At 42.4% G+C, this 27,328-nt stretch overlaps 2 protein-coding genes across 3 annotated transcripts; one reads left to right on the top strand and one right to left on the bottom strand.

The window, feature by feature from the left end:
- Positions 1-770: 770 nt before the first annotated feature.
- Positions 771-20,406, bottom strand: fxr2 (FMR1 autosomal homolog 2). 2 transcript variants are annotated; one of them, XM_006802609.3, is made up of 17 exons: positions 19,674-20,406; positions 16,364-16,416; positions 13,003-13,096; positions 11,627-11,698; positions 10,439-10,587; positions 10,181-10,274; positions 8,985-9,101; positions 8,722-8,892; positions 7,516-7,594; positions 7,282-7,391; positions 6,756-6,842; positions 5,331-5,547; positions 5,027-5,206; positions 4,382-4,573; positions 4,156-4,260; positions 3,963-4,051; positions 771-3,480 (listed from the first exon to the last, which is right to left on the bottom strand). In XM_006802609.3, the coding sequence occupies exons 1-17, from the start codon at positions 19,722-19,724 to the stop codon at positions 3,370-3,372; spliced, it is 1,971 nt and encodes a 656-aa protein (XP_006802672.2). In that variant the 5' UTR covers positions 19,725-20,406; the 3' UTR covers positions 771-3,369. The 2 variants fall into 2 exon arrangements, with proteins under 2 accessions (XP_006802672.2, XP_006802671.2); XM_006802608.3 differs by having other exon boundaries at positions 7,234-7,391.
- Positions 20,407-22,135: 1,729 nt separating this feature from the next.
- On the top strand, positions 22,136-27,269 carry haus4 (HAUS augmin-like complex, subunit 4). The gene is made up of 9 exons (XM_006802607.3): positions 22,136-22,325; positions 22,562-22,701; positions 23,782-23,913; positions 24,213-24,353; positions 24,544-24,640; positions 24,739-24,884; positions 25,763-25,893; positions 26,102-26,170; positions 26,256-27,269. Exons 1-9 carry the CDS (start codon positions 22,259-22,261, stop codon positions 26,434-26,436), a joined length of 1,104 nt encoding a protein of 367 aa, XP_006802670.2. The 5' UTR covers positions 22,136-22,258; the 3' UTR covers positions 26,437-27,269.
- Positions 27,270-27,328: the final 59 nt, after the last annotated feature.

The following is a 27,328-nucleotide window of genomic DNA, read 5'->3' on the forward strand; positions in this document are numbered from 1 at the left end:
AACTATGTTGCTGTAAATACCCCGCTGAGTCACTACTGTGTAAAAGTACAAGTTTTAAAGAAACATTTGGTCAGATAAAAGAGGGTGGGGTCTCATATCTGTATTAGACATTTAAAGTATTTTACTTTAATTATTCCATATCACAATAAGTCACCTTAACATGCTTTATATTGTAAAATAAAAAACTTAAAATATTACAGCAGACCACCCACTATGAGCAAGCACTTGGTGACAGTGGGGAGAAAAAAAAAACCTTTTTAACAGGAAGACGCCTCCAGGAGAAGACCAGGCTCAGAGAGGGTTGACTATCTGCCATGAACGGTTGGTAGACTTGAACCAAGGTCTTAAATCCCTTTAAAAATCTGTTCTTTCAGGTGCAAAAATGGTTTTTTGAAAGATTTTCATCATATCTAATTAAACCTCATTATGCTTATTTACTCCTAAAAGATTTTTATTTATTTTTTTAATGAAAATGAGGGAGGAGAAAGGGGGGGGGGGGGGGGGGGGGTGAGATTATGGCCAACCAAATACTGGAAATAACAGACGATGCTTCTTTAAATTCAAAATAGGCTTGCTTAAAATAGCCTGGGACAAATTTAACACTGCAGTAGGAACAGTTATATCATCCATAATTTTTCTTTAGAACTCAGAAGACCCCACTGTGATCGTCCCCTAATTATTAGACTGAAGTACACTCGCATCAACATAACATCCTAATCTAATGTGGTTTGTTCTGTATATGTTAAAAAGAAAAAAAAAATGTATACCAAACAATGAAAAGTCCTTTATTGCCATCAGAACATGAGTGAGAAAACCAGAGACAAAATCTGACAGAGTGAGGAGTCGACTGTACAACCAGCATCCACGCAGACGCACGTGCGCGCACGCACACACACGCAGCAGTCTTTCAACAGGACGCGAGGGATACAGATACATTAGGGAATACAGTACTCACACAATGAGGTATAAAGGTAAACACAAACATACCACGCAAGGCTTCATCCTCCACTCGCACACATGCAACTGAACCAAGGTACAAATACTCAAGTGTTCGATCATCCTCTAAAAACACAACATACAGGTGAGCAGAAATGTAAAACAGCAGCATCTGGGTCATCTTGAGTCAACCACACTCCCATTCGTCTGTCTCTCAAAACCTTTGGTCATGTGGATGCTTGCTTGTCATGCACAATGTCGCCCTTTGTAATTTCACAATTTTAACACTTTTGAAACTCTGAAAACTTGTAAGCAAAAGGAACCGGTCCCTTCCTGACTCGTACCTGCCAACAGAGTGTGTGTGGGGGTTGGGGGTCTGGGCAGATATATAAGTATTGGAGGGGGAGAGAGAAAAAAAAGAAAAGAAATCAGTCACAAATAGTTCTTTTTCCTCTCTTCATGGTAGAGTTTCTACGTTAGTTGGACATTCAGTGTGTACATTAGCAGCAATTCTAGTGAATGAAACAATGGCTTTGTAAGTCAGATTAACAACACCCCTTTTTTCCTCATGCACAGGACAGGCACCACCTACTACTCGAATGGCCATGCAAGTTAGAAAAATAGACTGCAAACTCACAAGACAAGAGAAATCAAAGTTCATCTCCACAGAAGAGGTTGATTTCACTTCAGTTTTTTATTTCATATTTTCTACGATGTGGAAAGAGCAACAAAAAGAACTTGAGAGCGACAACCAAGACAACAGTAACAACATGAGCAGAGAGCCGCTGAGGTTTTCGAGTCCGTCTCTTACTCCGTATGCCGAAAACAAAGAAAATAAAAAATAAAAAATTACCCCAAACCGCCAGGTACAAAAGACGGACAACCTCGCTCGCTCAGAGTTTTTCGGTCCTCTACTTTTGCACTACGCGGGCGACCACGCCGACCTGGTGTGTGTGTACCTGTAAATGTGGGCCTGTGTGTCGTGTGGCTCTCATGTCATTTTAAGCTGTCCCGTTCCCACAGTCTGCAGTCTCCAGGCTCTCCCCACCCCTTCCCACGTCACTAGCAGCACCCGTCCCAGAAAAGGTGGTCGCGCTCCCTCCCCCCCTTCGTGTGCGTCTGGAGCTGTGCACTGCAGTGGTTTTAATCAAGACACTAAGTGTGGCTGAAAGCTAGCGCCGCCGCCCCTCTGACACAGAAAGAGGCACGGTGTAGTTCTCTCTAAGTCGAAATCTTAACACTTCAAGTGTGCGGTCGGTCTGGTCTCAGCCCATCCTGTTTGCGGGGGTGCACCGGGGTGCCGGCCCTGGAACAATTCCAAGGACCTGAAACAGGCGAGAGGAGGAAGAGACACATGCCGTGACAACGCCCCTCGGGGCTACGTTAGGTTTTCCCCACGTCATCCGCTCTCAGTTTAAAATTTTTGTTGTTGCCAAATGTCTCAACTGTTCACACACAGACAGACACACGCGCCGACCCCGCTCCTCTTCCATTCCCCCACACTTACCTCCCCTAACGCCGTCCGTTCGACGCGGAATGAGAACAAGCGCCTTGAATTTCGCGTTTGGCACCAGATTGAATTTTCCTCACATCGGCCACCCACTCCATCTGTTTCTGCATCCTCTTTTTTTTGTTTTTGTTTTTCCTCATCACTCCCTCACAGATCTGTTCTCTCCTTCAAACCAAAAACAGAAAGAAAAAAAAAAAAAACCTGGAAGAAGAACTCTCATTTTCTTCCCCTCAAAAAGAAACTTAATGGAAAAAAAAAACTCAAGTTTTTTTTTATTTTATGTGTTTATATATATATATTTGTTTTTCAAATTCAAGGCACAATGTCTATCTGTATTCCAATCCGTCTTCACTCCCAGGTTCAGTGTGCGAACATGGCGTCACATGAGCCGGACTGTCTGCTCATACAGCTTTACATCTCTCCTGTGTGCACTTTAAACACCGTTATAAAGAGATGCGTCTGTTTTGGTTGAGAGAGCGACCGCCGAGTCGAAACCAGTGATAAACAATGAACAAAATTAACATTAACAGAAATAAAGACAAACAGTTCAAAACAAAAAACAAACAACAACAACAACAAAAAAAAATAAACGTCTCGTCCTGTTTCTCGTGTTTCAGTATTTTTAAAAATCAAGTCATATCCACCAGCTCTTTTTTGGCAAGCTAGTTGTTTTTTTCCTCTTTTTTTTCTTTTAAATAAGCACTAAGTACTGATAGATAGGATAGCATACACCGTTAACGTGTGGTTTTAAGTAGATGCGTTTGTCGTTTTTTTGTACTTTTTCACTCTCGTAGTATGAACTCAGGTATTTTGTCAGGTACTTTTTCACTCATCTGTTTAAGGTTTAAGTTAATGCAAGCAGGGACAGAGTTTGCCATGGAGTCTTGCTCTAGACTTGGGTTCGCAAGGGTTCGCTCGTCTCTTTATGAGACCCCGTTGACCAAGGTCAGGGTCTCGCTGGCCGAGGTCAATCCTTTGCTGGGGGAACGCTTCGAGGGCGTTCGCTCTTCCTTCTTGGCGGTGGTGCCGTTCTCCTGCGGGTGCAAAACGTAGATCAAAGTGAGAATTGTCACTGAGCTAAAGCTGAGATCACTGCCTTGTTCAACACAGAATTAGATCATTTTTCTCCAAGCAGGAGGGGAACAAGGTGTAACTATGCTTTTTTAAGTACATAATAGCTGCCCTCACCCTGAGTGCTTCATCTCATGAACAAGCTAAAACTCCAGTAGCCCTTGCTCTGCTCTGCTGCCTTGGTGAACGTAGCGTTAAGAAAGAAAGGTGATAACCAAAGCTGTGAGAGATTATCTCTGAGGGGCGTTTTAGTTTCTACCATGGCAGCAAAAGCAAAGATAGCCTGGCTAAGTTCAGCCTGCTCTGTGAGAGGAACTGTCCCCTGGTGAATCAATCACCTCATTCACTTAGAATGAACGCAAATGACAAAATGAACTGCAAAATGTAGCCGATATATAACCGAAACATCGGGGGGGATACTGTCTGTGCATATGTCAGCTTGTACCTTGGGCTCAGGGTCAGCGTGGTTTTCCTTCTGGGGCAGGTTCTGTCTGCTCTGGGACTCGGCGCGGGATATGTAGTCAGCAACAGTCACTGGAAACATTGAAGTCTGTTAGCTAGAACGGCAGCTGGGGGTGTGTGTTCATTCTGCAAGTGGAAAGTAAAATAGCTAAACTAGTAAAAGGACAGCAACTCACCACTTTCTGGCTGTCTGTCACGGCTGGTTGAACCTCCCTCTGGGCGGTTGCCACGGTTACGGCGGCGGCGGCTTCGGTTGCGGCGCTGAGGCCGGGCTTCTTCATCTAACAGTCAAATTAGAAAATGTAGATTATCTCCCTCCAAAAGTTTCGGATTTCTGCTCGACTAACCACGAACGCACGGCAACAAGTTTCAACAAGGAGAACGCAACACCGCAACTCTCACCTAGTCCGTTCTCGCTCGGGCCGGCCTGGCTGTCCGACTCTGCAGCTGCGTCCATGACACTGGGCTCCTGGTCGTTCCGGCGGCGGCGGGATCGTCTGCGGCGATCTCCCATGCCTTCACTGATGTCTGCGTCAGCCAGCTCTCCTTCACCCTCCAGCAGGGAGTATGGATTACTGTCTGGGTCCTTCAGCACTGTTCAGGTGACAAAACAATAGTTTAACACTTGTGTATCGTTTCTTATATTTAATGACTGCAGTTTTAACATAACGACCTGCAGTAAACCTTTTCTGACTGAAGGATGAAGCTTAGAGGTTTTTCAGGTTTTTCTCTTCACTTCATTAAGAGGACCACGCCTTTCAGGCTCAATTACAAAAAGGTGCTTGCCTGCTGCTTCTCGGGAAATCTTCAGTAGCTGCTTGCACCAAAAATACATTTGGTTTCTTAATCTTAAAGTTCTTATATAGACTGTTACTAAGGTGGATGTTCATGTTAAACTTAGCAGTCATAAATAAAGAAGTCAGAGTAAGCTGCAAGCTCAGGCTTCAGACAGCTGTAAAGAGAAGAAAATCGCTTTTCCCATTCTTTGTTATGATCTTTTGGGAGAAAAGGGATGCCATATCTGTCATTAGGAACAAAGAGGGCTACCTGAGCTGATTGAGTTCGAAGGCTTGGATCCTGGCCCTCCGCGACCTCGTCCTGAGTTGGCTCCTCGGCCCCTACCACCCCGTCGGGATCCCCTCTCATCGTTGCCTATTCCACGGGGCCTCTGGTCTCGCTCGGTGAGGTCCTCTGGCTCAGAGGCATTGGACAGTTCAGAGTTTGTGCCTGCATTTGGTAGACAATCAAATAAAAAATAGTTTTTAATCTATTTCATGACTGAATCTTCTGTTGTACTATTACTGTATTGTATTATTACAACCGCACGTTAAAGTCAAATTTGAACTCTCACCATATCCGGAGTACTGGCTGTTGGAGGCCCTTCGCCCTCTGCCGCGGCCCCCGTAGGTTCGAGTGTGGAGTGAATTGGTGCTTTCATCTGTCAGGTAGCCTTTCTCTCGATCAACACCAGGGCCCCCGGTTCGGCCGGTAGGCGCGCGGTACCCAACCCCGATCTGACGGAGCTGCTCGTCTATCTGCAGGCGCTCAAGGCGCAGCTGCTCCACCTCCTACAGGTCAGGGACAAATTGCATTTAAGAGCCTGTTCCTCGAACAGAAAGGACTCAAGAGTCCACTCGCACAAGATTATTCTGTTAGGCCTAGAGCTCCCATCAGCTGTGGGCCTTGCCTTGCTTTGGTTCTCTTAATAACCGCTCACCACTAGGTGGCAGCAATTGGTGCAGTTCAACCTGATTATTCTCACAGAACACCCACTTGTGTTCACCTAGTGATTCTTAACAGATGGACCGGCTGACTGCGATAAACATTAATTTATAGTCGAGGGTTGAACAAGCAGCTGTATCTGTCACACAGACACAGGCATGCCTGCCATCAATTACAGTCTCTTTTTTTTTTTTAAGCAAACTGCTGCCTTTACACTTTTAGAAATGCACCCCCCCCTTACTAAATCTCTAAAGGATAACAAAGAGCTCCACAGTCTGCTTGCTCACATGTTCTCAGTCAGTTTGAGTCACAGATGCCGAGTGGTTTAGCAGAGATTGTCCAGTTGGTTGGATCTCTGTATCATCTTGCTGGAGAGGATACCACAAAAGCAACAGCCAGTAAACCGATAACCTCTCCCACAGCCCTCTAATAAAACAACTTGAGAGCAGGGATAAACTTAAAGGTATCAGTTTATCAAATTTGATGACACCTTCAATAAATTAAAAGCTTTTTTTTTTTTTAAATAGTAGATGAGTGGGCAGTGGTGACTAATGGCAGTTTAGAAGTGGGTGATCTAGAGGAGGATTTGGTGGGGAGAGGGGTCTCAGTTCACGGTGTGACAGCTGTCTCCACCAATGACAGCTGAACCTCAAGGGAGATGTGAAGGAAGTGAGGGGCAACAGGAGGGGGTCTGATGTTATTTCTGAACACTGAGGGTCCAGATAGCTGGTAATCTATACTCAGGCATACTCTCCACCCCATCCCGTAGAGAGGAGCTATTTATAAAAGCACATGAGGTAAGGGCAAAATAAGGAGCTCTCAGCAGCTTTCCTCATGTGGAGCTGGAAAGTGGAGAGACAGGTGACCGATACACACCTACTCCACGTTCCCAAAGAAGAAGAAATAATTGTTGTGGGATGAACACATGTATTCAAATCAAGTCGAGGTGGCAGAGACAGAAAATACACTGCTTTTATCTTTTTCTGTCACAAAAAAAGACAAAAAACAAAAAGCAGTGGTGCCATCTACTGGTAAAAATGGAAGACTGACAAACCTGGAGATAGGACACGTGGTACTCCAACAGAGCCTGAGCGTTGCTGATGTTCTCCTTGGTTCCCACAAACACAAAGGGAACCATGCCCTGAAACAACAGCAGAGAGGAGGAGGAATTAAAAGCTGAAGGAAACAGATAATCATCACTTTAAACAATGAGCAACTGAAGAGAAACTATATACTTAAATTGCACACTCAACAGGAGCATACCAACCCATCAGACAACAGATGGCTAACCAGCCCAGTATAACATATATGCTGTGCAGTGGGCTGTGTGTGGAAAGCAAAGCAAACTCTGTGACAAAACAAGTTACAAAGCAGCAGCAGAACGAACAAAGCAGACAGCACATGGGACGCTTGCACGCTGCTGCAGTTAAGTAGCTTTTCTGATTGGAGAGACGAGGGAAGGGGGATGGTGGAGGGGGGAAGGTTGGGAGGTTATAGGAGGGTCTGGGAGAGCAGCCGATCGGTTCATTCACCTCTTTGCTGCTGGCAGTGTCGTCCCTGCCAGCCCCCTGCCTGCCTACCTCCTCGCGGGGAAGCTTTTTGTCGTTGTCTCCCTCGATCCTGACACGGACCACGCCCGACTTGTCCACAATCTCCTGGATGACTTTGCCGTTTTTGCCGATGACTTTGCCTGCGCAACGGGGAAAGCGGAAAGGGAGAAAGAATGTTCCAATCAGGAATATGGTGTGGTGATGAAGCAGAATGTCAGCAGCAGAATGAACTCTCAGCTCAGGAATGTTATGTTGTTTACTCACCTACAAGGTTCCTGGGTACCTGAAAGTAGTCTTCCTTGAACTCGAGATACTCTCTGGCCTGCTTCACTGCCTCTGGGGTCTGTAACAATACAAACAATGCAGTGCACGGCACATAAGAACCAAAATGAAAGTATGCACAGCAAAAAATTAAATTCCGTTTCAGTGCATTATTCTGCACTAAAAAAAAGAACCGTGGCCCTTACGAAGTTTCAATTTTATTTATACAGCACTAAATCACATCAACAGGTGTCTCTACCCTACAGTAATACAGAGAAAAATCCCACGAATCAAATGACTCCTTTTCAACAACCACTTGGCAACAGTGGGAAGGAAAGACTCCGTTTTAACAGGAAGAACCCTCCTACAGAACCAGGCTCAGAGAGGTGCAGCACTCTACTGTGACCGGTTGAATGTCGGGGGGAAGACAGACACACTGTGGAAGCAGTGCTGCTCTAGCCAGGACTCTGACAGCTTTGCTCAGACTCAGATGTTTGCAGTACTTCTGCATTTACCCGTTCATTGTAAGCTAGCGAGTTCTCATTAACTACTGCCTGCTGTGCTACCCTCTCTCATTCAATAACAGCCACATGCACAAGTCTAGTGACCAAATATACAATCTAAAAAGTTAGTGCTTAATGCAACTTTCACATTAATTAGATAAAGTAATTAAAATATGTTTCATTATTATTATGCATGTTTTTAAATTATTATCTCCAGTGGCTTCTGGGGCAGGCGGGGGTGACTGGCAACGGTAGGGTAAACACTAATTGAGTTTAAGACCACAGTCCAAATCTGAACACAGACTTTGACATGCAGGCAGTTTAGTTTCTCTGCATTTCTACGCACTGGCAAAAACTGTGAAGAGTCAATATTCTCAATCCATCACTCATAATCTGATGTTTTAAGACATCCCTGCAACCAATAAATCACCTCATGTCGCTAATTAGCCTATAATTGCCATCTCACACTGGCAACAGCCTGAATGGTTCAACTGAATTGTTATTCCATTGATCCATTCAGGATTAAAGTTTTAAAACAGTAAAAGAGAACCAAACAAATGTTATAGTTTCAGTGCTTCAGATGATATTTGCCCACCTACATCCACTAACAGTGAACTGTCAAGTGCTGTATGTAAAAAAGGATCATTTGTTTTCTCCTGCTTGCTTCTCCAAAAACTGCAGCAGAAAGCCTCCTTAACCAGCGTACCTCTCCATAGATCCTGAACGTGCAGCTTTCCTCCTCCAGCTCGATCGCTGTAACACCAGGCACCTTCCTCGCTTGCTGGATGTTGGCACCGTGGGAGCCGATGGCGAGGCCCATCAGGTCCTCCCTGACCCTCACCTCCTCTTGGTACGCCGATGCTAACTGCTTACTTGTCTAGGAGAGGGGAAACGCAAGGTTGCTTGCCAAGATGCATGGCTAGGATTGAAATGATCAGGGAGACACATGTAGTTGACAGAATGTATTACCTCCAAATGTTTGGTGGCTTCTTCATTGCGGGACATTAGCATAAGCTTGGTACGGATGCTCCGGAAATGCATGTCGCTCAGAAGAGCTGCACGCTTTACTGTGGTTTCATTTGTGGACTGAAGACACAACATAAGACACACAAGGCAACAAAGGTTCAGAATCAGGTAAACTAATACAACAAAAGCCATAACCGACTCGTAAAGACGATCCAGACAGAACAGACATTCAATGCCCAGAGCAAGAAATGCTTTGAAAACATGTTCCTAAACCACAACAGACAATCATCCGGGACGTGTAGTGCATGAACCCCTTATTAGAGAGCCCTGAACTGAAAACTGGGTTAATTCTACAGCGGTAAAGATGGTGGTAGAAGTCAAACTTTAAGGAGAGGGAAATTAACAAAAAGGTTTTTAAAAGTTTATTTGGGGCTGAAGGCTTCACATTTTTAAGCGGCTTTTATCAGAGTTCTCTAGCAGGTCCATAGATGGTTTTTTTAATTGAGATAATGCTTTAAAATAACTGCCCAAATAAAGCATTGCAGAATGGCTGCTGTGTGGCCAGACTTTTTTCTGGTAAAGCTATTCAACTCTAGCAAAGTTATAAGACTTAAGGTCTTTGCAATTTAGGATTCACACTTCTCTTTATTGACCACAATCCAAAGCACTGCTAAAATGCTCTTTCTGGAGCTGAAATGTAAACTCTTCGCCGTCACTATGAAAAAGTTGTAGTTGAATTATCCCATGATTCAAATATCCCTACGCTGGGACCAAGCATCCAGGAGTTTGGATTTTAAGATGTTTTTAAAAATTAGTCATGTAGTGAGCTCGACTTAATACTGTTTACTTTCAGGGGATCTCTTATATTTCTTTAATACAGAAGGCTAAGTCATTCACCGCTATTCTCTACAGCGTTTAGCATTAGCAGAAGTATACAGTCCTATAGCCTTTACAAACATTTGTGAATGAACGTCTACACACTCAGTCACAAAGTAGCAGTGTGTGTATACGGTACAGTACTTTTGTGCATATTATGTTAGCAGCATTATCTGGATTCACATCTCTTCGTCTGCCTGCCTTCCCTGATGTTCACATTTGCGAGTGAGATTTTTTGCATCATTTCTTCACGTGATGACATAAAACAAGGCCATTAACTTGATCATGAGGCGTCTGCTCAAGTGTGTGTTCAGAGTACTAACCAGCACGATGAGCTCATGTGTTTGGGCACTGTAGAAGATGCAGTTGGCTCCGATTGCTTTCCTGAAGTCTTTGTGAATGTTGTCGTTTGCACAGCTGTCGATAAAACAATCCAGAGCAGAGTCGATGTCGTTATTCGTTTGGCAGCACTGAATCATCATTACACGCATGATTGCTGACAACATATGAGAACTCTAAGCGAGCAAAGTACTTGGACGTGTAGAGGCATGAGTGAGGGACTGTTTATATGCAGGACTCACATGTCCCTCAGGTCTTCTGGGACGGGGATGGGGATCTTGTGGAAGGTGTTTCGAGAGGCAGGGCTGTTGGGGTTTAGAGGCCTGATGCGCTCTGACGTGACTATCTCGTTGTACGTGGCGTCGCACGCCGCATATTCGATCACATAGAACTGAAAACAACACGGAAGATACAGATTTTTAATAAAGTAGACAAAAGCACAGATATATAAAGCTCCGATGGAGTCAAAGATGTCTCGAGATGCATCTCTGCGTCTTGCTGCTAATAAAACTACACTCTGTTGCAAAAAGAAAAACACAACAAAGTATTAGACAAAGGATGGGAAGTAGTGCAGAAAGAGTGCAGCAGCAAGACCAACGCTGCACACTCCACGCTCAAAGGACTGAATTAAAGCCATCAGTCAAAGCTAGACATTCCTGCAGGCTCTTATCAGACTGCTCCAAATAACAGCACTACAGCAGCAGCAGCTCCCTTGGCACATTAGCCCTGCATAGCTGTCCTTTCCATATCCCACTGACCCACTATTCAACCTGCAGCTGGTGCCTGAGAGTCAGAGCTCCTTGTAATTATCTGAAAAATTTTAAAAAGACTGGTCCCGTGCAAATCCACTTTGACACAATAGGTCAGGATGCAGAAGACACACAGAGTGAACGGGACAGGTAATTTGAATGTACAATGTCAGAGTCGATTAGGACAAGCTCTTACTACTGGCCTATATTTATTTTACACACAGCATACTGCAGTACTCAGAGCTCCATAAAGACTTGCTGGCAGTGCAGCCAGAGGCAAAGTGAAAGACGACTGCTTACTGATTAATAAACAGAGAGGAAGCCGACCTAGGTGGATTCTATCACCGCTGCGTGATATCGTCTTCTCAATTATGATAGTTCCTTTCAGCTAAACAGCTCAGTGAAAGCCTTGGGAACTTAGAAACAGGAAGTAACTATTGAGTTTTCAACATATCCACAAAACAAAGATTATGCTGGATTAAAAGAACAACTGTGTATTAAAATGTATGGAAGTGTTGTCTAATGATGGGCAGACGTTCAAACAGGGCTTGAAACTCAAAGGTAGATAGATATGTTATACATACCAGTCACTCTTGCTTTATTATATAAGAGCAGGAAATATAATTTCAGTTTGTGTGTTTATCTCACTTGTTCAAAGATTTACTCTCAGCAAACACTTACTTCTCCCTTCATCATTCTGACCCGCGCCAGCCACCAGCCGCATGGCTCCTGTTCGTTGGCCCTGGAGTAAACCTGGAGAGACAGCGAATAAAAGCTGAACCACAGACAAAAGACAGAAACACGCTCATCCACTTTAAAATAAAAAAAAGACAAAAAATCAAATAAATAAATAAAAAGCATCACCTTGAAAAGAGAGAATGAAGCTGTTTGACTTTGAATGGGACTAATTTAACCCAAGACAGCTCGGGTATTAGTTTAGTGGTTAGTAAAAAACTTAACGAAACACTTGTATGAACAGCTCCCACTAATATTATGTGGATTCCACAGCTTTAATTCCCATGGTCCCAACTTTAAAAGATTTTTGGCACACCTTAAAAAACTGTTGCAACGAGACATTTCTGGTACTTTTTATCTAGAGCCATGTGTTCTTAAACTTGCATTTCCATGAAAACAAAAACAAATTCTAATGCTAAATAGATGCAGATGAGAGGTCTCCACAACTGGGACGTGTTTCAGTTATGGAGACATTTCAAAACAAAATCAAATGCAACACTTAAATGATCTGCAGGGTCCTCAGATCTCAGTCAGGATTGTTAAACTCACATTAGTGACAAAAATTCAAATTTAACTATGTCACTCTGTAAGAAGCGTGTGGGCTGGATCTATGCTATCGTTTTAGAAATGCTTTTTAAGCCCTTCGTAAAAAACTGCAGACCAAACCATGTTTATAAAAGCCTGAACACAACACATCATTTAAACAGTTTCTTGATGGATAAGCACACATTCAACAGTCCAATAAACTCTGCCACACAGTATTTGATGCTTTTTATACAACTTCCTGTTTGTTACTGTTAAATGATTCCAGCTAGCGGTTTAACTTTGGAAGGAGCTGCTTCTTTCATTGGCTGTTAGAGAAATGGTCAAAAACCCTTTTATTGGGTCTGAATACAACATCACCCACAGCAATAGAAACATGTATGCGCACATTTTATATACAGTGTGTTTTAGATGTGACCTGTAAAGTATTTAATCATTATATCAAGATCCATGATTCAAACTTCAGGCTTTTTAAATGAGCCTCAGGAACTCTGGTCATGTCTGAAATCACTGGGTGTATAGCAGACTATGTGATAATATACATCACATAACATAAACTGTAAGTACTTCCAATTAATAATGTGGAAAAAAGTATATGTGACCTAAAATGTGTACCTATCAAAGACTTCAGAATTTTCCAGGATTTTTGAAACGACAGGTGAAAAGTATCGGCGAATAATTATCCGACTGTCGGAGTGAAAAACAAGGCCTTGAGACATAAGGTCGGAAAATTTATGTGTATGAGCTGAGTCAGACATATGCAAAGAGCCAGGCCTCACCTCCACCTCCTCTCCTTCACCAATTTCCTTGTGATAGTCGGCTGGAGGAGGCAACCGCACGTCGCTGAAGGGCAACTGTCTCTCTGGCTGCCAGCTGTGGAGGAGACAAAACACTTGTCAACCTACTGACAATCACAGGTAAATGAAACGCTGTTGGCTGAAGCTCTTCTAAGTCACGTCACACTCGGATTGTAATGGTATGGGTACATATTACCCACTCACTGCTGTGTAGCACATTTACAGACATAATAACAATAACAGTTTTAAAGGTTCATTAGGCTTAATGAGGAAGCCCAGGGACTGTGGCTGGTCAGCAAGTGGAAAAGTTGTCATTTTACACTCAACAAGAATTTGAAAATGACTCAGAAGCAGAAAAGTGAAAGACTTACAAAACCTAAAGCTTGAGATTATTATACAGTATATAGCAGCTCATTCAGTTTGATCTCTCAACTAAGTTTTTATAGGACTTCCTCCTTTGTGTTTTGTTTTGGTTTTGGTGGGTGGAGCTTTATTATGTGGTATGTATTATGTGGTGTGGGTGGAGCTTTTATTATAGAAAGTAGCAACAATGCTTTAACATCTATGACAAAACAAACCATGTTTGTGTAATAGAACAACAAAAGCACAAAATCCAGCTGTACTTGTTGTACTTGTACTTGAGCTACAACAAACCAACCAAACCACACTCACCAGCCACTCTCTTTGATACACCTTGCTAATATTGGGTTAGACTCCCTGACACAAGGCAGGATGGGATCCATCCTTTTGTTTATGCCCTACCAAATCCTCCGCAGTGATTTTCCAATTTTCTCTAATCAGCCATTGGTCAGCCTGTGCTAACTGCAGCCTCAGTTTCCTGTTCTTAGCTGGCAGGAGTTGCACCTGGTGTTGTCTTCTGCTGCTGTAGCCTGTGTGCTTCAAGGTTCATCAACTTATGCTATTCTGCATACCTTGCTTGAACAAGCAGTTATTACTAGTTACTGTTGCCATTCTATTGTTGTGTAACAATCTGGCCATTGTCTTCTGATTTCAACAAAGCATTTTCACCCAAAGGCCTCTTGCACCGGGACGAGCAGGGCGAACGGCCGGATTTGAGTCTGACACACATGTGGCCCTTTGCCACATGTCTTCCCCTTTCTCCTCTCCCTCGCTCCCTCCGCTTTCCTGTCACTCTTCACTGCTCTGTCCAGTAAGGCTGATTAAGGTCACACACAAAAAAACAAAGACAAAACAAAAACCTCTTGCATTGGGTCACTGAATATTTACTTTTTCTGACCAGTCTCTGTAAAGCCTAAAGATGGCTGTGAGGAATATACCAGTAGATGAGCAGTTTGTGAAATGCTCAGAACAGCCCATCTAGCACAAACCATGTTAAAAAAAAAAATCACTTAAATCACCTTTCATCTCCCATTCAAACGCTCCAACTTCACCAGGTTACCTGACAAAGTCTAAATGCTTATATAAATTTACTTGCTGCCATGTAATTGGCCAATTAGATATCAGGAACTCTGGCAAGAGGCTTATCAAGCACTTCACTTCCTGGTTAAATAAAGTTTTAAAAAAAATAATAGTCTATTTCATCTTTATCAGCTGCACAATTGATTTTGCCTTCATGTGTGATAAACAGAGAAACAAATATTCATTCAGTCCAGTCCATTGAAAGGCTTGCAGCTGTGAACGCCACTCTATTAAAGCAGAATCCTTTCAGATTAAGAAAGGTTAGAGTCCAGATTTTCATAAGACTTTCAGTTATTCTAAATTCAATTAAAAATAACCTCACTTTCTTTGAGTTAGAGGCATAGGGTATTTGACTTGTGTGGTTCACTCGTTGGCTTGGAATATCTCAAACTGGTAACCTGCACAGAATTTCACTACCTTGGCTCCCAAGATGCCAAAACAAAGAAGTTATCTGAAAGCCGCTGGTTTATAAAGCCTTGATGGGTTGACGGCTAAAGCTTGACTTAAGACTACTTCCCATCCTTAAGTTGTGGTAGAGGGTTAATGGCACAGGTTACGACGCAGATCTGACGCAGACGTATAATTCACATGTAAGGAACATTTCAGTTGCTACATTATGAACCATACAGACTCTGCAGGTCATCAAGGGCCAGTTTCATTTATGCTCAGTCAAAATTAAACATGGAGATGAAGTGTTTAGTTTTTATACTGAACAAATTATCAATGAACTCCCAGAAACTGCAGGTCTGCTGCAACTCAGACCTTTCAAATCAAGCCTGAGGCACTTTGTTTACCACTATTAAATAAATTAATAACTAACTTCTTAAATTGTGCTTTACCTTTACTCCTTTTCTAATTGTTTTATTGGTTAAATTTAAACCATAAATTTAATTATAAGTGCCCTTACACCGTCTCATGCTTCTCAACTTAGCTCATAGACTGTTACATTTTATATGAAGTATTTCTGATTGCCTTGTGGCTCAAATGTGTAGTAAACTTAAACCTGAAACACTTGGTTGAATAGTTTGATATTTTCATCAGTTTTGCCTCCCCATTCATTCTGTTGGTAGATAGCAGACAGCAAAGTGCATCTGCTTTAAGCAACCAAGTCACGATTTTCAGTGCAAATTTAAATCAGTCAATATCAGAACAAAAAATATTATCCACTAACCAAGTCTTAATTCTTTTTAAGACCTTTGATGGATTTACGTAAGACCTTTTGCTTCTATTAAAGATTTATTTTTAGATTGATGAATTCAATGCCTTTTAGAATAAGGAGTAAGGACCCTTCAAAATGAGTCATCTTTTTTTAACATTTATATTCTAATGACAAACAACAGAAAATGACAGTTTAAAAAAAAAAAATGATTTTTTTTCATTGATTTTCTTTCACAACTAAATTGTGGTGACCCCAAATGGGTCTCATCTTTCACTATAGACCAAAAACGTGTACAGTTCATTCACCATCTTATACAACCAGCTGCTCCAACACCTACGTGTGCTAAGGAAAAGTAAAAGGAGAAGGAAGGAAGGATCCCAAAAATGACACAGGGCACCCTGTTGCCACCCCTCCCGAAGCACATACCATGGGTCACTATTTTTAGGAGCTCCCTGATCTACATGCTGAGCCAAGTAGATAAAGAGGGATGAGTTGGGTGGTGGAAGAGTGGTAGAAGGGGACAGTAGGTGGGGCTTGGAATATAGGAAAGCATGCCACCAGGGTGGTGGTGCGAGAGGTGGGGGTTAGAGCAGGAGGTGAAAAAACTGTTAGAGACATGTATGGACAGCTGCATGCCAAACACAGGTGCTGAATAGGACAATTTTTGATGCCTTGCAACATCCTAAACCAGGCATACTGCGGCTAAGGCTAAACGGGAGAGGTGCACAGGAAGAGCATACTTACTTGTTTTCAAACACAATTGTGAGCGAGTCTTCGTGGACATCTTTGATATAACCCTAAAAGACAAAAGAGAGAATTTTTATTCCCATGAATGCACAACAGAAAGACAGATGGGTGGGCCTGTGAGCATTTGATTTTTTTTTGTATGCATGTAAACAACACAGGCGGCTGTGAGCAATGTTAGACCGATACTGTGACTGGAAATACAAAAAGGGAAAAAAAAAGCGCATCTTGGGCTTTTTTAGAAGCCAAGACATCACATCGCTGACACAATTCTCTGGCTGTGAATTCTGTGTTGGATAAAGTGACGAGGAACACTGACTCCTCCTGACAGCACAGACAGCCGGGAAATCTCTCACACACACGCTCACTCCCTCTCTCTCACACATACACACACACGCGCAAACAACAACAGAATTAAAATCCAGAAGCGAGCCCTCTTCACTGTGTGTTTGTGTGTGAGATTTAAAGACAATTTTACACAGGACTGTTCAAATGAGTGCATGTACAGGCATCCGGGCCAGCCTATAGGGGACAATCATTTGCCTGCCCATTACGAGAGATCACTTGAACCTACTACTCGTCCATCATGGCTGTCCACAGATCTGTCTCAGCATGCCATCAATTTTAAGCAACCTACTCCCCATTTGTGGTGTGGGTGTGTCACGTCTCTCGGTGTGACACGACCATATATGGGACAGAGGGGTTGTACAAGTATTCTTGATGGTTTGTACTGTGGGGGGTGGGGATTCACCTGCTGGAAAGATGCTAATGTTGAACTGAACCTGGATAAAATCAATGTTTAGACACGAGGGAGATCCTGATGCTCCAAAATACTGAGGTATAAATTTATACCTCAGTATTTTGTTTCTCATTGATTATGAATTAAAAACAAAAATACCTATCAAAAAATTAATTTAAGTATAAATTTCAAGATTCATTTTTATTTCAAAGTTTGCCCTTTGATCCTTTCTGTTTCAAGTTTCCCTACAGCTAGATGGTCAAGTCACTGTTGCAGCAGTTTTATGTCATCCGGCTATAGGACAAAATCCAACCCTGCTGACTTAGACTGCAGCAAACAGTGACATAGTTCTGGTTCTGGTGTTGGAGGGGCATCTTTCACCAGTACCTGCTACACTGTAGCTCATCAAGGCTGCAGAGCAGAAATTAAGAAAACAGTCTCTACCTTCAATCGAAGACAAGACAATTACTGGAGATGCAACTGATTTGTGCTCCATTATTTACTGTCACAAAGTACGTATAGCATGAATTATTAAATAATTTAACAAAGTGTGGGTGTGCGCCCTGGGTACAGAAATGCTGAGAACACATAAGCTCCACGCGGGAATCAAGATACAGGAAGACAGAAACATGATACCACGTTAAACTTTTCTAAAGCCACTTTTGATTGTTTTGTTTGCATAGATGTCACACCATTTTTATTTTTTTGCCGTCTACTCTCAGATATTAATGCTAACCACCACTGCCTCAGTTTTGAGAAGGTCCTGGTTAGCATTCCCACCATCCATCCCTCTATACTATACATCATCGCAGGGTTCCAGCTTCAGAGCCGATTGGCCTTTATCACAGAAGTCAGCAATGCCAACCGATCGGAGTTAAAAGGTAATCACCCTTTAGTTTCCACAGGTCACATGTGGTGAGACAGCTGTGTGCATGCTCTGTCAGGTTAACTGCCCCTTACACAAGGCACTGCTAGGTTTTTACTACAGTTGCCCGTGTCCACACTTCAGCATTAGGCCAGCACACACATGTGGTCACTAAGACCATTTGGAGAAAAGATGCCAGGTCTGCAACATTCCTCTCACAGATTTTTTAATATAACCAGCCTCTGATCAGACTCGGCTTATAATGAAATATAAATAGATGAAAAGAAGGCAGTTTAATGCACAAGCTTCAGTGACGTAGGAAAAAAAGGGAATGTCACAATTTTTAAAAATTAGTCTTCTCAGTTTTCCCATTGTGTTTTCTGCTGCAAAGAAAACCATATAGAGTGCCACTTTCCTGACAGTTTAATAAACATGATGCCCATTCATAGCTCAACAGAAAACAATAAAGTGGTAACGGGGTGAATGGTGGTGGAATTGAATAAAATCCTTTTATACCCATGTGCCAATCACGACAGGAAAGGAGGAAAGTAGCAAAGCTTTCACCCCACTCACCTCCATCAAGGGCAAAAATATACACTAAAGAGAATCGCAGCTATGTGTCAATGACATCCGCCGAAAGAGCTGTGAAATAATGGACACAGCAGAGTTTCGTGGAAAGTGTTTGACGCCAGAGCCAAACTGTCACCCCGTAAAACAGAACAACAGGTGAGGCAGCATGAGGAGGGTAAATATAGGGTCATCACTAACCCATCATGTGCTCGACCGGCCAGCTGAAAGGTTGAGGAAAAAAAAGACTGAAGACACAGGCAAAGAAATGGGCTATCCAAAAAGCTGAATCAAAGATGTTCTCTAAAACTAGACAGAGGTGGTGAGGGTGAGTAGGGTTTATTTCCCTGTCCCCCAAAACGGTTTAATGTCTCCTCAGGCTGAAGCTGCCCCTTAAACCTTACAATCTCTCTCACAGACCCAAACCTGTGAGCCTGATCACTTAAGACATCTGAGAAAAAAAACAAACCAAAACATACTTGATAGTATAGTTTGGCTGCCATCTTAATGTTACGTCGTAAACAAGCTGTGACACAGCAACAACAAAGACCTGAAGTCATGTGTCTGCATGTGAAAGTGATCTTTCTGTTTAAAATCAGGCAGAATTGAAACCAAAAGCGTCAGTCAGGGCAATAAACATGAGACACGCCGTACAGCGCTGTAGCTGAAACCTGGGCTGGGCTACAAAGCAATTATGAAGAATGTGAGCTTTGATGTAGCATCACATCACACTTGCACGTAGGAGCTGCACAACAGCTGTCTGATCAGCAGCTCGCTGCCCTTTTTAAATGTTTCCATCCAGGGTTTCATTAGCGGACCTGCCGTGTGTCGCTTCAAAACGGTTTACAGCGTGTTTTCACGCTGACATGTGATAAAAAAAAAAATGAACACACATAGGCCATGCATGGTGATGTCAAGTGTGCCTAGCCTAACTGCTAGCTACGGCTAGCTGCCTACCCCACAATGGCCAACCCTAATTGAACGCAAAACCATCCCTGTTCGTCAGGAGTGGACCCACGCTAGCATTAGCAGAGTACCAGTTAGCGAGAGCTGAGCTCAGAAGAGCGAAACCTAACGTTTTGAGAAGGAAACAAAACTTTAACTGGGACAGCTAGAAACTACGTTTGTAACCTGGTTACCTTGTAGAAGGCCCCGTTCGAGCCGCGAACTTCCACGGCCAGCCCGTCCATACTTGTCGGTAGATCCCCACGGCTGTGCTTGTCTGTAGCCGCTGTGACTCCCTGCGAGTCCGGTAGCGTTACCACCCCCAGCTTCGCCGGCCCCTCGCCGCTACCCGGCCGCTTGTGGATTTCCAGTGTTTCGGGTGGAGGAAGAGGGGCAGAGGTGATGGGGTTGGGAGGTTGGGTGTGATGGTGTCAACTAATGCAACGCAGACGCCGTCTCCAGCACCAGTGAGGAGGAACCGCTCTCTGTTTTTGTCTCAGTGTCGGATTTGATTGCCGCGACCTAAAAGGGACCGCCACGAGCGATGGCGAGGTCTCGACGTGCGCGAGGAGAAACGAGCTAATGATGCTACCGCTGAGGATGCTAGCTGATGGGCAATTAGCTGGGAGGCTAGCTATCAACACCTTGATCCCGTCTGTTTTCAGGGATGCTAGTAGGCTAACATTTGATAGCCCGGCTGCGTTTGCCTGGCTGTGCGTGTGGCGCAGTCGCTGCGTTGAAAAGATTCTTTTCACAGAAGTCGTCACCGGGGGTCGCTTCTTCGGTCTGTGGTGTAATTTTTCAGCGGCGTTTCTTTCCCAAAAAAAAGCATTCGTGATGCACTAGCGCCCGGCGATTCCTTACTCCAACTACCCGTTCCCTCAACACACACACACGCCGATAGAGTGAATCAGAGAGGGACTGAATGACCTCGAACACCCCACCCCTCTACACGGAGACCCACCTACCGGGAAGTCCAACGTTATAATTGGCCGAAGTAACTGTCGGTTACCTTTAGCTTTCATTAATTGGTCAAGCGAATAAGGGCTGGTCTATAAGCGCAACCAATCACACCTATAGAGTCGCATCCCAGCACAATCCATTGGTTTTATCCCTTGTCAGTTACAATTTTACTCGAATTGACTGGCTCCCATGTCTAAATTTGCCCACTCATTGATGAGTGAGGACCACTAGTTATTGTGTAAACAGCAGTAGAGTGAAGTTACTATTTGTGGACCATTCAAAGTTACATTACTCTGTAGAAACAGCCACATTGAGACTGGGAACGCAAACCTTTCCGTCCAGTGGAGATCCACAAAGTTTAAAGCTGGCTAACCCTTACTGGGAGAGAAGTACACGCAGTGTTGGCAAATCTTAGGTAAGAAATCCTTCACTGAGAAGACCAGATATGGACAGGGACTGTTGCGAGGAAACAGCTGCGAGAAGCAAACATGAGAAGTCAGAGTTCATGTGGAAAAGACACGCTACAAGAATACCAGTATTGTGCAGCCCCATATGTACATATAATATGTATGGAAGAGAAACTGATAAATACAGGGGCTGATGTAGCCTGTAAAGACTTGACAGCCCCAATAAAATAATAAATAAATAAATAAATAAGTGATCTACTTTAATAATGGTGAACATACTGGGTTTTATTGCCTTTAAATAAACAGGGCAGTGTGCGCCATAGCCCTGCCAATCACCCCCTGCTAGTAATGTTCTGCTTGACATGTAGAAGGATATTTCCACGTCTTTGAATCCATTTTCTTTGCTGTATAATCAAAAACAGAAAAAGCAAGCAGGAGAAATCCCACAGCCAAAAATCCCCCAAATTTAGTGGAATGTAAAAACTTGATTGTCATTTATTAAAGCACAGCGAGACATCTGCTTCTAATATCATCTCTCCTTGGAGGTTCAAAGCGATGTTAGTTCCGCTGCCAGCAACCGCCGTGGTGCGAGGTGATCATACAAGCCTAAGAGTCAAAGCACATTTTGATTATTCGTAAATTTTATTAACTGCTTGTTCAAGGAAAGCCCAGAGACACAGCAGTGCATGCCTTATCCTCTGTCATGTGGTTGTGAAATACCTGTTTGTAGATGGATAAGATGCTAATTATAAGGAACACAGGGAAAGAGAACCCAGAGGTCCGACACAGGAGACAAAGCAAAAGTCCAACATCTTTAATCTGAGGTTATGCAGTCAGATACAGGCAGATAGTGAAGCAAACAAACCAAGTGAGCAGTAAGCAAAAAGTGAAGATTAAAAATCAATTAAAAAAAAACAAATGAACAAGAAATGAACTAAAAACGTGATACAATTAAAAGTACATCAGGAAAATTGGAAATAAAAAGAATATCGAGGAGCAAAGGACACAAAAAGAAGAGGAAAAAGAAAGAGAATATCCTGATAGTGTCATAATGGCCAAATTCTTTAGCTTCCAGTTGTTGTTACTGTAATTGTTGTTTATTCAGTTTTATCTTAAGCCATATCAATTTATTAATATTAATGTCAAAGGACATTTAGTTGTTAATGGGAAAAGATTAAAATCTCGATATTTTCCGCTTCTACACCTCACGCACGTTGCCGTCTCCCAGGGAACGCTGTATGACCACGTGGTCCAGTTAGCCAATAGGAAGGCTTCCGGCAAACGCGCGCAACTTGATTCAGGAAGTACGTGTTTAAGATTTCAGCTCGTCTTCGTGTTTGAAAGAAATAGTTCACAAATCCACAAACCTCCTGTGTGTTTGGATACCAAGGACAATAATTAACTGGAAAATGTCCGGTAGTACCGAGACAGCAAACATATCGTCGCTTGGGAAGGGCGACACTTTGCATCAACAGGGTAAGAAGACAAGTGGACTGCGTATCTGCTAGTAACCCTATGTTGTAGTAATAACAGAAAGCAGATATAATAAATTAACGTAGTTTAAAGTATTATCTATTAATGTATAAATAACGATGTTATTGTTAAATACGAAAGTAGGCTCTTTTAGCTTTATTTTCTTGCCAAATTTACTATTGTCCGTTTAGTTTGGCCGTCCTTAATTACTTCTCTGCATTTTGTGCCTTTCCCCTCAGTCCTCGCCTCCTTTCCACTGTGTCACATGACTGAAGAAGATCTGATCCAGAACCCGCAGTTTTGTAAACTCCTGGCCACTCTGGCACAGCATGTGGATCAAACCGGACTCACCGCTCCGCTGAAAACAGAGCTGGACAAGGTGTCTGTCGTTCCTATTTGTTCCTATTTGTTTTTATCAACACAGAAGTTAATCAGTGTAGAGTTTAAAAAATAATTCAAACTGGGTCATGGAACAGTTTTTCTTGTATTTTTTTTTTTGTTTTGTACTATTCAGCAATGAGGAGTCATAATTTGTCACACCTCTATGGAAATGAGATTTTAGTCCAGTCATTATGATTCAGTAAATAGTCTGTGACTTACCGACCTCTACTGGCGAGCACTAAGAATTGCAACAACATGGATCGACCCTTTCTCTGCTCAAGACAAGTCTCTTTTTTTTTTTCTTTTTTTTTTAAACTGATAAATACTGGAATAAAAGAAGCTGTTTGTTTATTTATAGTTTTAAGAGAGCTAACTTAACCTCTGTGTCGTTTACCAGAGAAGCAGATTATGTTCGAATAACCTGCTCACTGGCAAATTTTCTCCTGCAAAACCTGAAAAAGCTGTGTGGATAGCCAGACATGTAGTGAGCGCTACATGGACTAAACAGCTGGACTAAATGTATCTTACAATGGGTTTTGTGAATACAGGCTTCAGGCAGTCTGAATATGTTGTAACAATATTTCATTTCAAAAGCTTTATTTACATTGGATTGGTCATCAGAGGCCACAGAGTCAGATTTTTACATGTAAAGTGGAAGTTTCAGGTTGGACTACAATGTTAAAATCACAGAAGTCTTTTATGTTTGGTCCATATTTGTATTACATTTTATTTTCATCTCCTATAACCTCGTCAGGTAACAGGTGAACGATTGCATTTAAAAATGAAACTGAATTCAAATAGAGACCCTGATCTTTATTGACGGGGTTACCATTAATGCTTTGGTTTATTTTTCCAGCACCCATAAAGGTGCTTAATTCAAGATGGAGCGACTCATCGTTACCTAAGCCTGATCAGCTGTTCTGGACTCCAAATCTCAAAGGTTCCTGTCTCAGTGTTTAGGGTCTGGCTCCAAGTTTGTTAAGCCTTCTTTCTAGAGCTGGGACAGGATCTGACCGATTATGTGAGGTACTGTGTGAGTCCTTACACGTGTGAGTGTTTTGGGGTTTTTTTTTTCCAGGCTGAAAAGAAGCTGCAGATTCAGAAACTTCAATGGCTGCGCTCCGAGAGCCTGCACAGAGGGCTGCAGGAGATGATCCAGAACCACTGTGTCAGGAAGCACCATGCCACTGTACCCCCTGACCAGAACATGGTACATTTCACTTCTTTACACAGTTTAAAAGTGCATAAAGAGCTATCAGTGAGCTATGGACAGGCTAACAAGCATTCGTTGTATGTTCTTCGTCAAATTTTGAGCAGATTTTCATCTCGCTGTACGGCTGAAACTACTTTATTGAATGTTTTTTATAGATAAACGGTCAGATAAAAGTTTATATTTATAGACAAAAGTTTATCACATGGAGTTTTTAATCAATTAGGAGACCCTTACTAATGATGGTCTTAAAAAAAATACATATAACAAACAAATAATCTGCGTTTGTTCCTATGTAGTTCTATGAGACGATGGAGAGGTGTCTACTGGTGGCTCAGTGTGTCAGGCAGCTGGATCCCAGTAACACAACAAACCAGGACCAGCCGTCGGTCCTGGGCCTGACCCCCCAGCTCGTGATGGAGCTCATGCCTTCCGAGAAGGTAAATCATAAAATTCAGTACATGCAAGTTAAAATCCGTTTGGGATGTGCTGCATCTGTTTAGCGTAAACCCATAAAAACATGCACACCACCAGAACTTCTTTTAATATTCTTTTTCTTTTCTTTTTTTTGGATAATGAATTCAAACTACAAACGCTTTCCTCATGCCCACGCTGTATTTTCTTTACTAGAATGTACAAAGACTGAAACAGGGTCTACCAAGACAGCTGGAGAAACATCTCAAAGAAAAGTGTCTGAGCCTTCTCTCTTATTATCAGCCTGAATGGGGTACAGCAGCTATAAACACTTTCACCACATGGCTTCATACCACGTCATTCTGTTTGCTCGACACAACGACTAACCTGCTGTTTTGTGATCTCTTCTAGAGCATGAGAGCGAGGGTCTAAAGATGACCAAGCTGTCTCATCTGTCAGCACAGCTGGACAAAGAGAAGAAAAGAGCAGAAAGTCTGAAGGAGACGTGCAGAGAAAACACGGTTCTTCTGCAGAGACAGACTGAGCTCTACCTCAGTGTAAGGGAATGCTTTTAGTGGGGCTATCGATCAGCAGGCCAGTCTATTCCATGCAGTTCTATGTTCTGTGTTTACTGTAACGCTATAATTTTACTAATGAATACCAGTATAGTGAATTTCTATTCTTCGATTTAATTTTGTTACATTTTATTTCTCACATTAAATTTTTACTGCAAAGTTAAGAAAAAAAAGTAAGTTTTATGCATACATCAGTCATCCCAGGCTCTTTCTTTGAGTGAGGGATTCAGCTCATTACATTAACACTGACAGTGGATTAGCAGACACCTGAAGCCAAAGTATTGGTATCGTATTAGAAGTGGAAAAAGCTGGATCCATGAATCCTGCACCTGTGATTTTCTGCACACTGCATCATTCATCAAAATGCTCATTCTGACTTGACTAAGTGGTTGTTATCCTGGTACCAACATTCATAAGGTATCCTTGAGGAAAAACTGCCGCAGCCAATCATTGTTGTCTGGTTCTGCTTTTTTATTTTGATGAAATTAAAATGTATTACAAAGTCCTGATATGAGCAAGTCACCACACAGCAGCTACCTTGGTAATACCTTGGATAGTTAATTTTAAACTATTATATAAACAAACTTGAACCGCAGTCAGATTTGATAAAACATGGTTTTAAAATGCTCGGGTCAGAAAGCCAAAAACATGGGGCGCTAGTAGTAATAAGCAAGCTTGCAAGTCACAAAGTCACAGTGCTAACTAGCTTCTTTTTAAAGTGATAGCACTGCAAACATGAATTGGGGGAGGTGGGGAAAATAAGGATATGCTTCGAGGAAATGCACTCACCACATTAAGCTGCATGAAATGCGTAAATGTGTTCTGTTTGCTTAGTCACTGTTTGCTCTTTTCATACACAGGAGCTGACAAAGTGCATTCAGCTTCTCCAGTCTTTCATCTTGAACCACAGGCTGAAGATCCAGACAGATCTGGACAGGAAGAAATTGGATTACTTTGAAGGCAAATGTGAATTAATCTTGCAGAAGATAAAGTAAGCCGTTTTCAGTGCTTCAGTACATCAGACTTGGTTCTATATACGGCCATTTGCATTACTCTAACGCTCTCGTAAATCAGATAGCTGGACTGCGTTTCGTACTAAGAATGTTTTAATCCAGTGCTGATAGTCCAGTCGTGACTCATAGTCAAAAATGAGATGCATTAACTATACACACATTCCTTTCTCATGTTCATTTTTAAAGGGCGGAGATGGTGGAAATCCAGCTGGATACATACACGCCTGACTCGATATCTGCTCACAGAAAAATAAGGCAAGACTAAAATTCTTCTGTTGAAGCTACATTCTGACTGATCCCTTTGTCCAAACCTAACCAGCTCGTCGGATCTCATTTTCAGGGAGAAGCTGGAGTCTGAGCTGAAGGCGTGTAAAGCGGAAAAGCAGTCTGTCGAGTTGAAACTGGCCTCCTTCGAGATCTTGGGCAAAGACTTTGAGGCGCTGGCCGAGGAGTACTGCAGATTACGGCAGGAGATAGAGATGAAGAACTGGGCACTGAAAGAATTCACCCAGTATAAGTGAAGGCCGTATCTGATGCTGGCACACCAGCCTTGCCCTCATCCCGCTCTGGAATTCCACAGAATGACATGCTGGCTTTTAATTGTTGGACACAAACTGTGGGCCTTTAGCCTGCAGTAACTTTGTAGCATGTCCATATTATTTCAGATAACAGGACTCCTGAAAGTGCCACTGAAGTGGTTCAGGCTTTTTAGTTTAAACCTGCTTGATTCACAGTTCAAAACAGAAACAGTCTGATTCTTCTTCCCTCTGCCAGAGCTGCAACGTCCTTTGACATCATCTACGAGCTGAGTCCATTGATTCAGAAGGACGCCTGTATCTGGATTAATTATTGATACTTTGCTGAGATCATCATTATGAGGGAATGAATATGAATTTGTGCCAAGAAGATGCAAAATTGCATTTGTTTAATCACCCTGCACCCTGCTAAAGAATTTTTCCAAAAATTCCAGATCCGCATTAAGTTGACTCCAAAACCTTTGCTGGATAAAATGTTTGCATGTTTATGAGTAATGCAGAGATTAATAAAGCTATTCATTTGAATAAGAAGCACTGTTACAATAAACTTATAATATCTTTCATGTGGCTACATTAACATTTTGGATTGCTTTCTAATATTGACATTATTGTTGTTGTTGTTGTTGTTATTATTATTAGTGTAAATTCATACATCTTTATGGACACTGAAAAGTGTGCATGTCAGTTGTAGATGGAAGAGCACGAGTGAAGCATCTATTCAGTGCCTCGGTCCAACGTTGTCTGAAGATAAAAGTCTTCCTTTAACAGTTTATGTAACTATGTAATATAAATTTTCAATTCAGTTATTAAACTTACTAACAGCCTGTGTTCATATTGTTGTGTTTCTTTGAGCTGACGGCTTCTCTCACTGCAGGCA

The sequence above is a fragment of the Neolamprologus brichardi genome, chromosome 3, assembly GCF_056152115.1.
Source record: "Neolamprologus brichardi isolate AB-2024 chromosome 3, ASM5615211v1, whole genome shotgun sequence".
Lineage (NCBI taxonomy): Eukaryota > Metazoa > Chordata > Actinopteri > Cichliformes > Cichlidae > Neolamprologus > Neolamprologus brichardi.

Excerpts from the sequence above, each read along its gene's own strand:
- haus4 (XM_006802607.3), top strand. The coding sequence starts at position 22,259 with ATGTCCGGTAGTACCGAGACAGCAAACATATCGTCGCTTGGGAAGGGC. Across the intron at positions 24,885-25,762 it reads AGACTGAGCTCTACCTCAGT|GAGCTGACAAAGTGCATTCA; the intron begins GTAAGGGAATGC and ends TTTCATACACAG. Across the intron at positions 25,894-26,101 it reads TTAATCTTGCAGAAGATAAA|GGCGGAGATGGTGGAAATCC; the intron begins GTAAGCCGTTTT and ends TCATTTTTAAAG.
- fxr2 (XM_006802608.3), bottom strand. The coding sequence starts at position 19,724 with ATGGACGGGCTGGCCGTGGAAGTTCGCGGCTCGAACGGGGCCTTCTAC. Across the intron at positions 10,275-10,438 it reads CCAGAAGACCTGAGGGACAT|CTGTGCAAACGACAACATTC; the intron begins GTGAGTCCTGCA and ends TTTTATCGACAG. Across the intron at positions 7,392-7,515 it reads GGTACCCAGGAACCTTGTAG|GCAAAGTCATCGGCAAAAAC; the intron begins GTGAGTAAACAA and ends CCCGTTGCGCAG.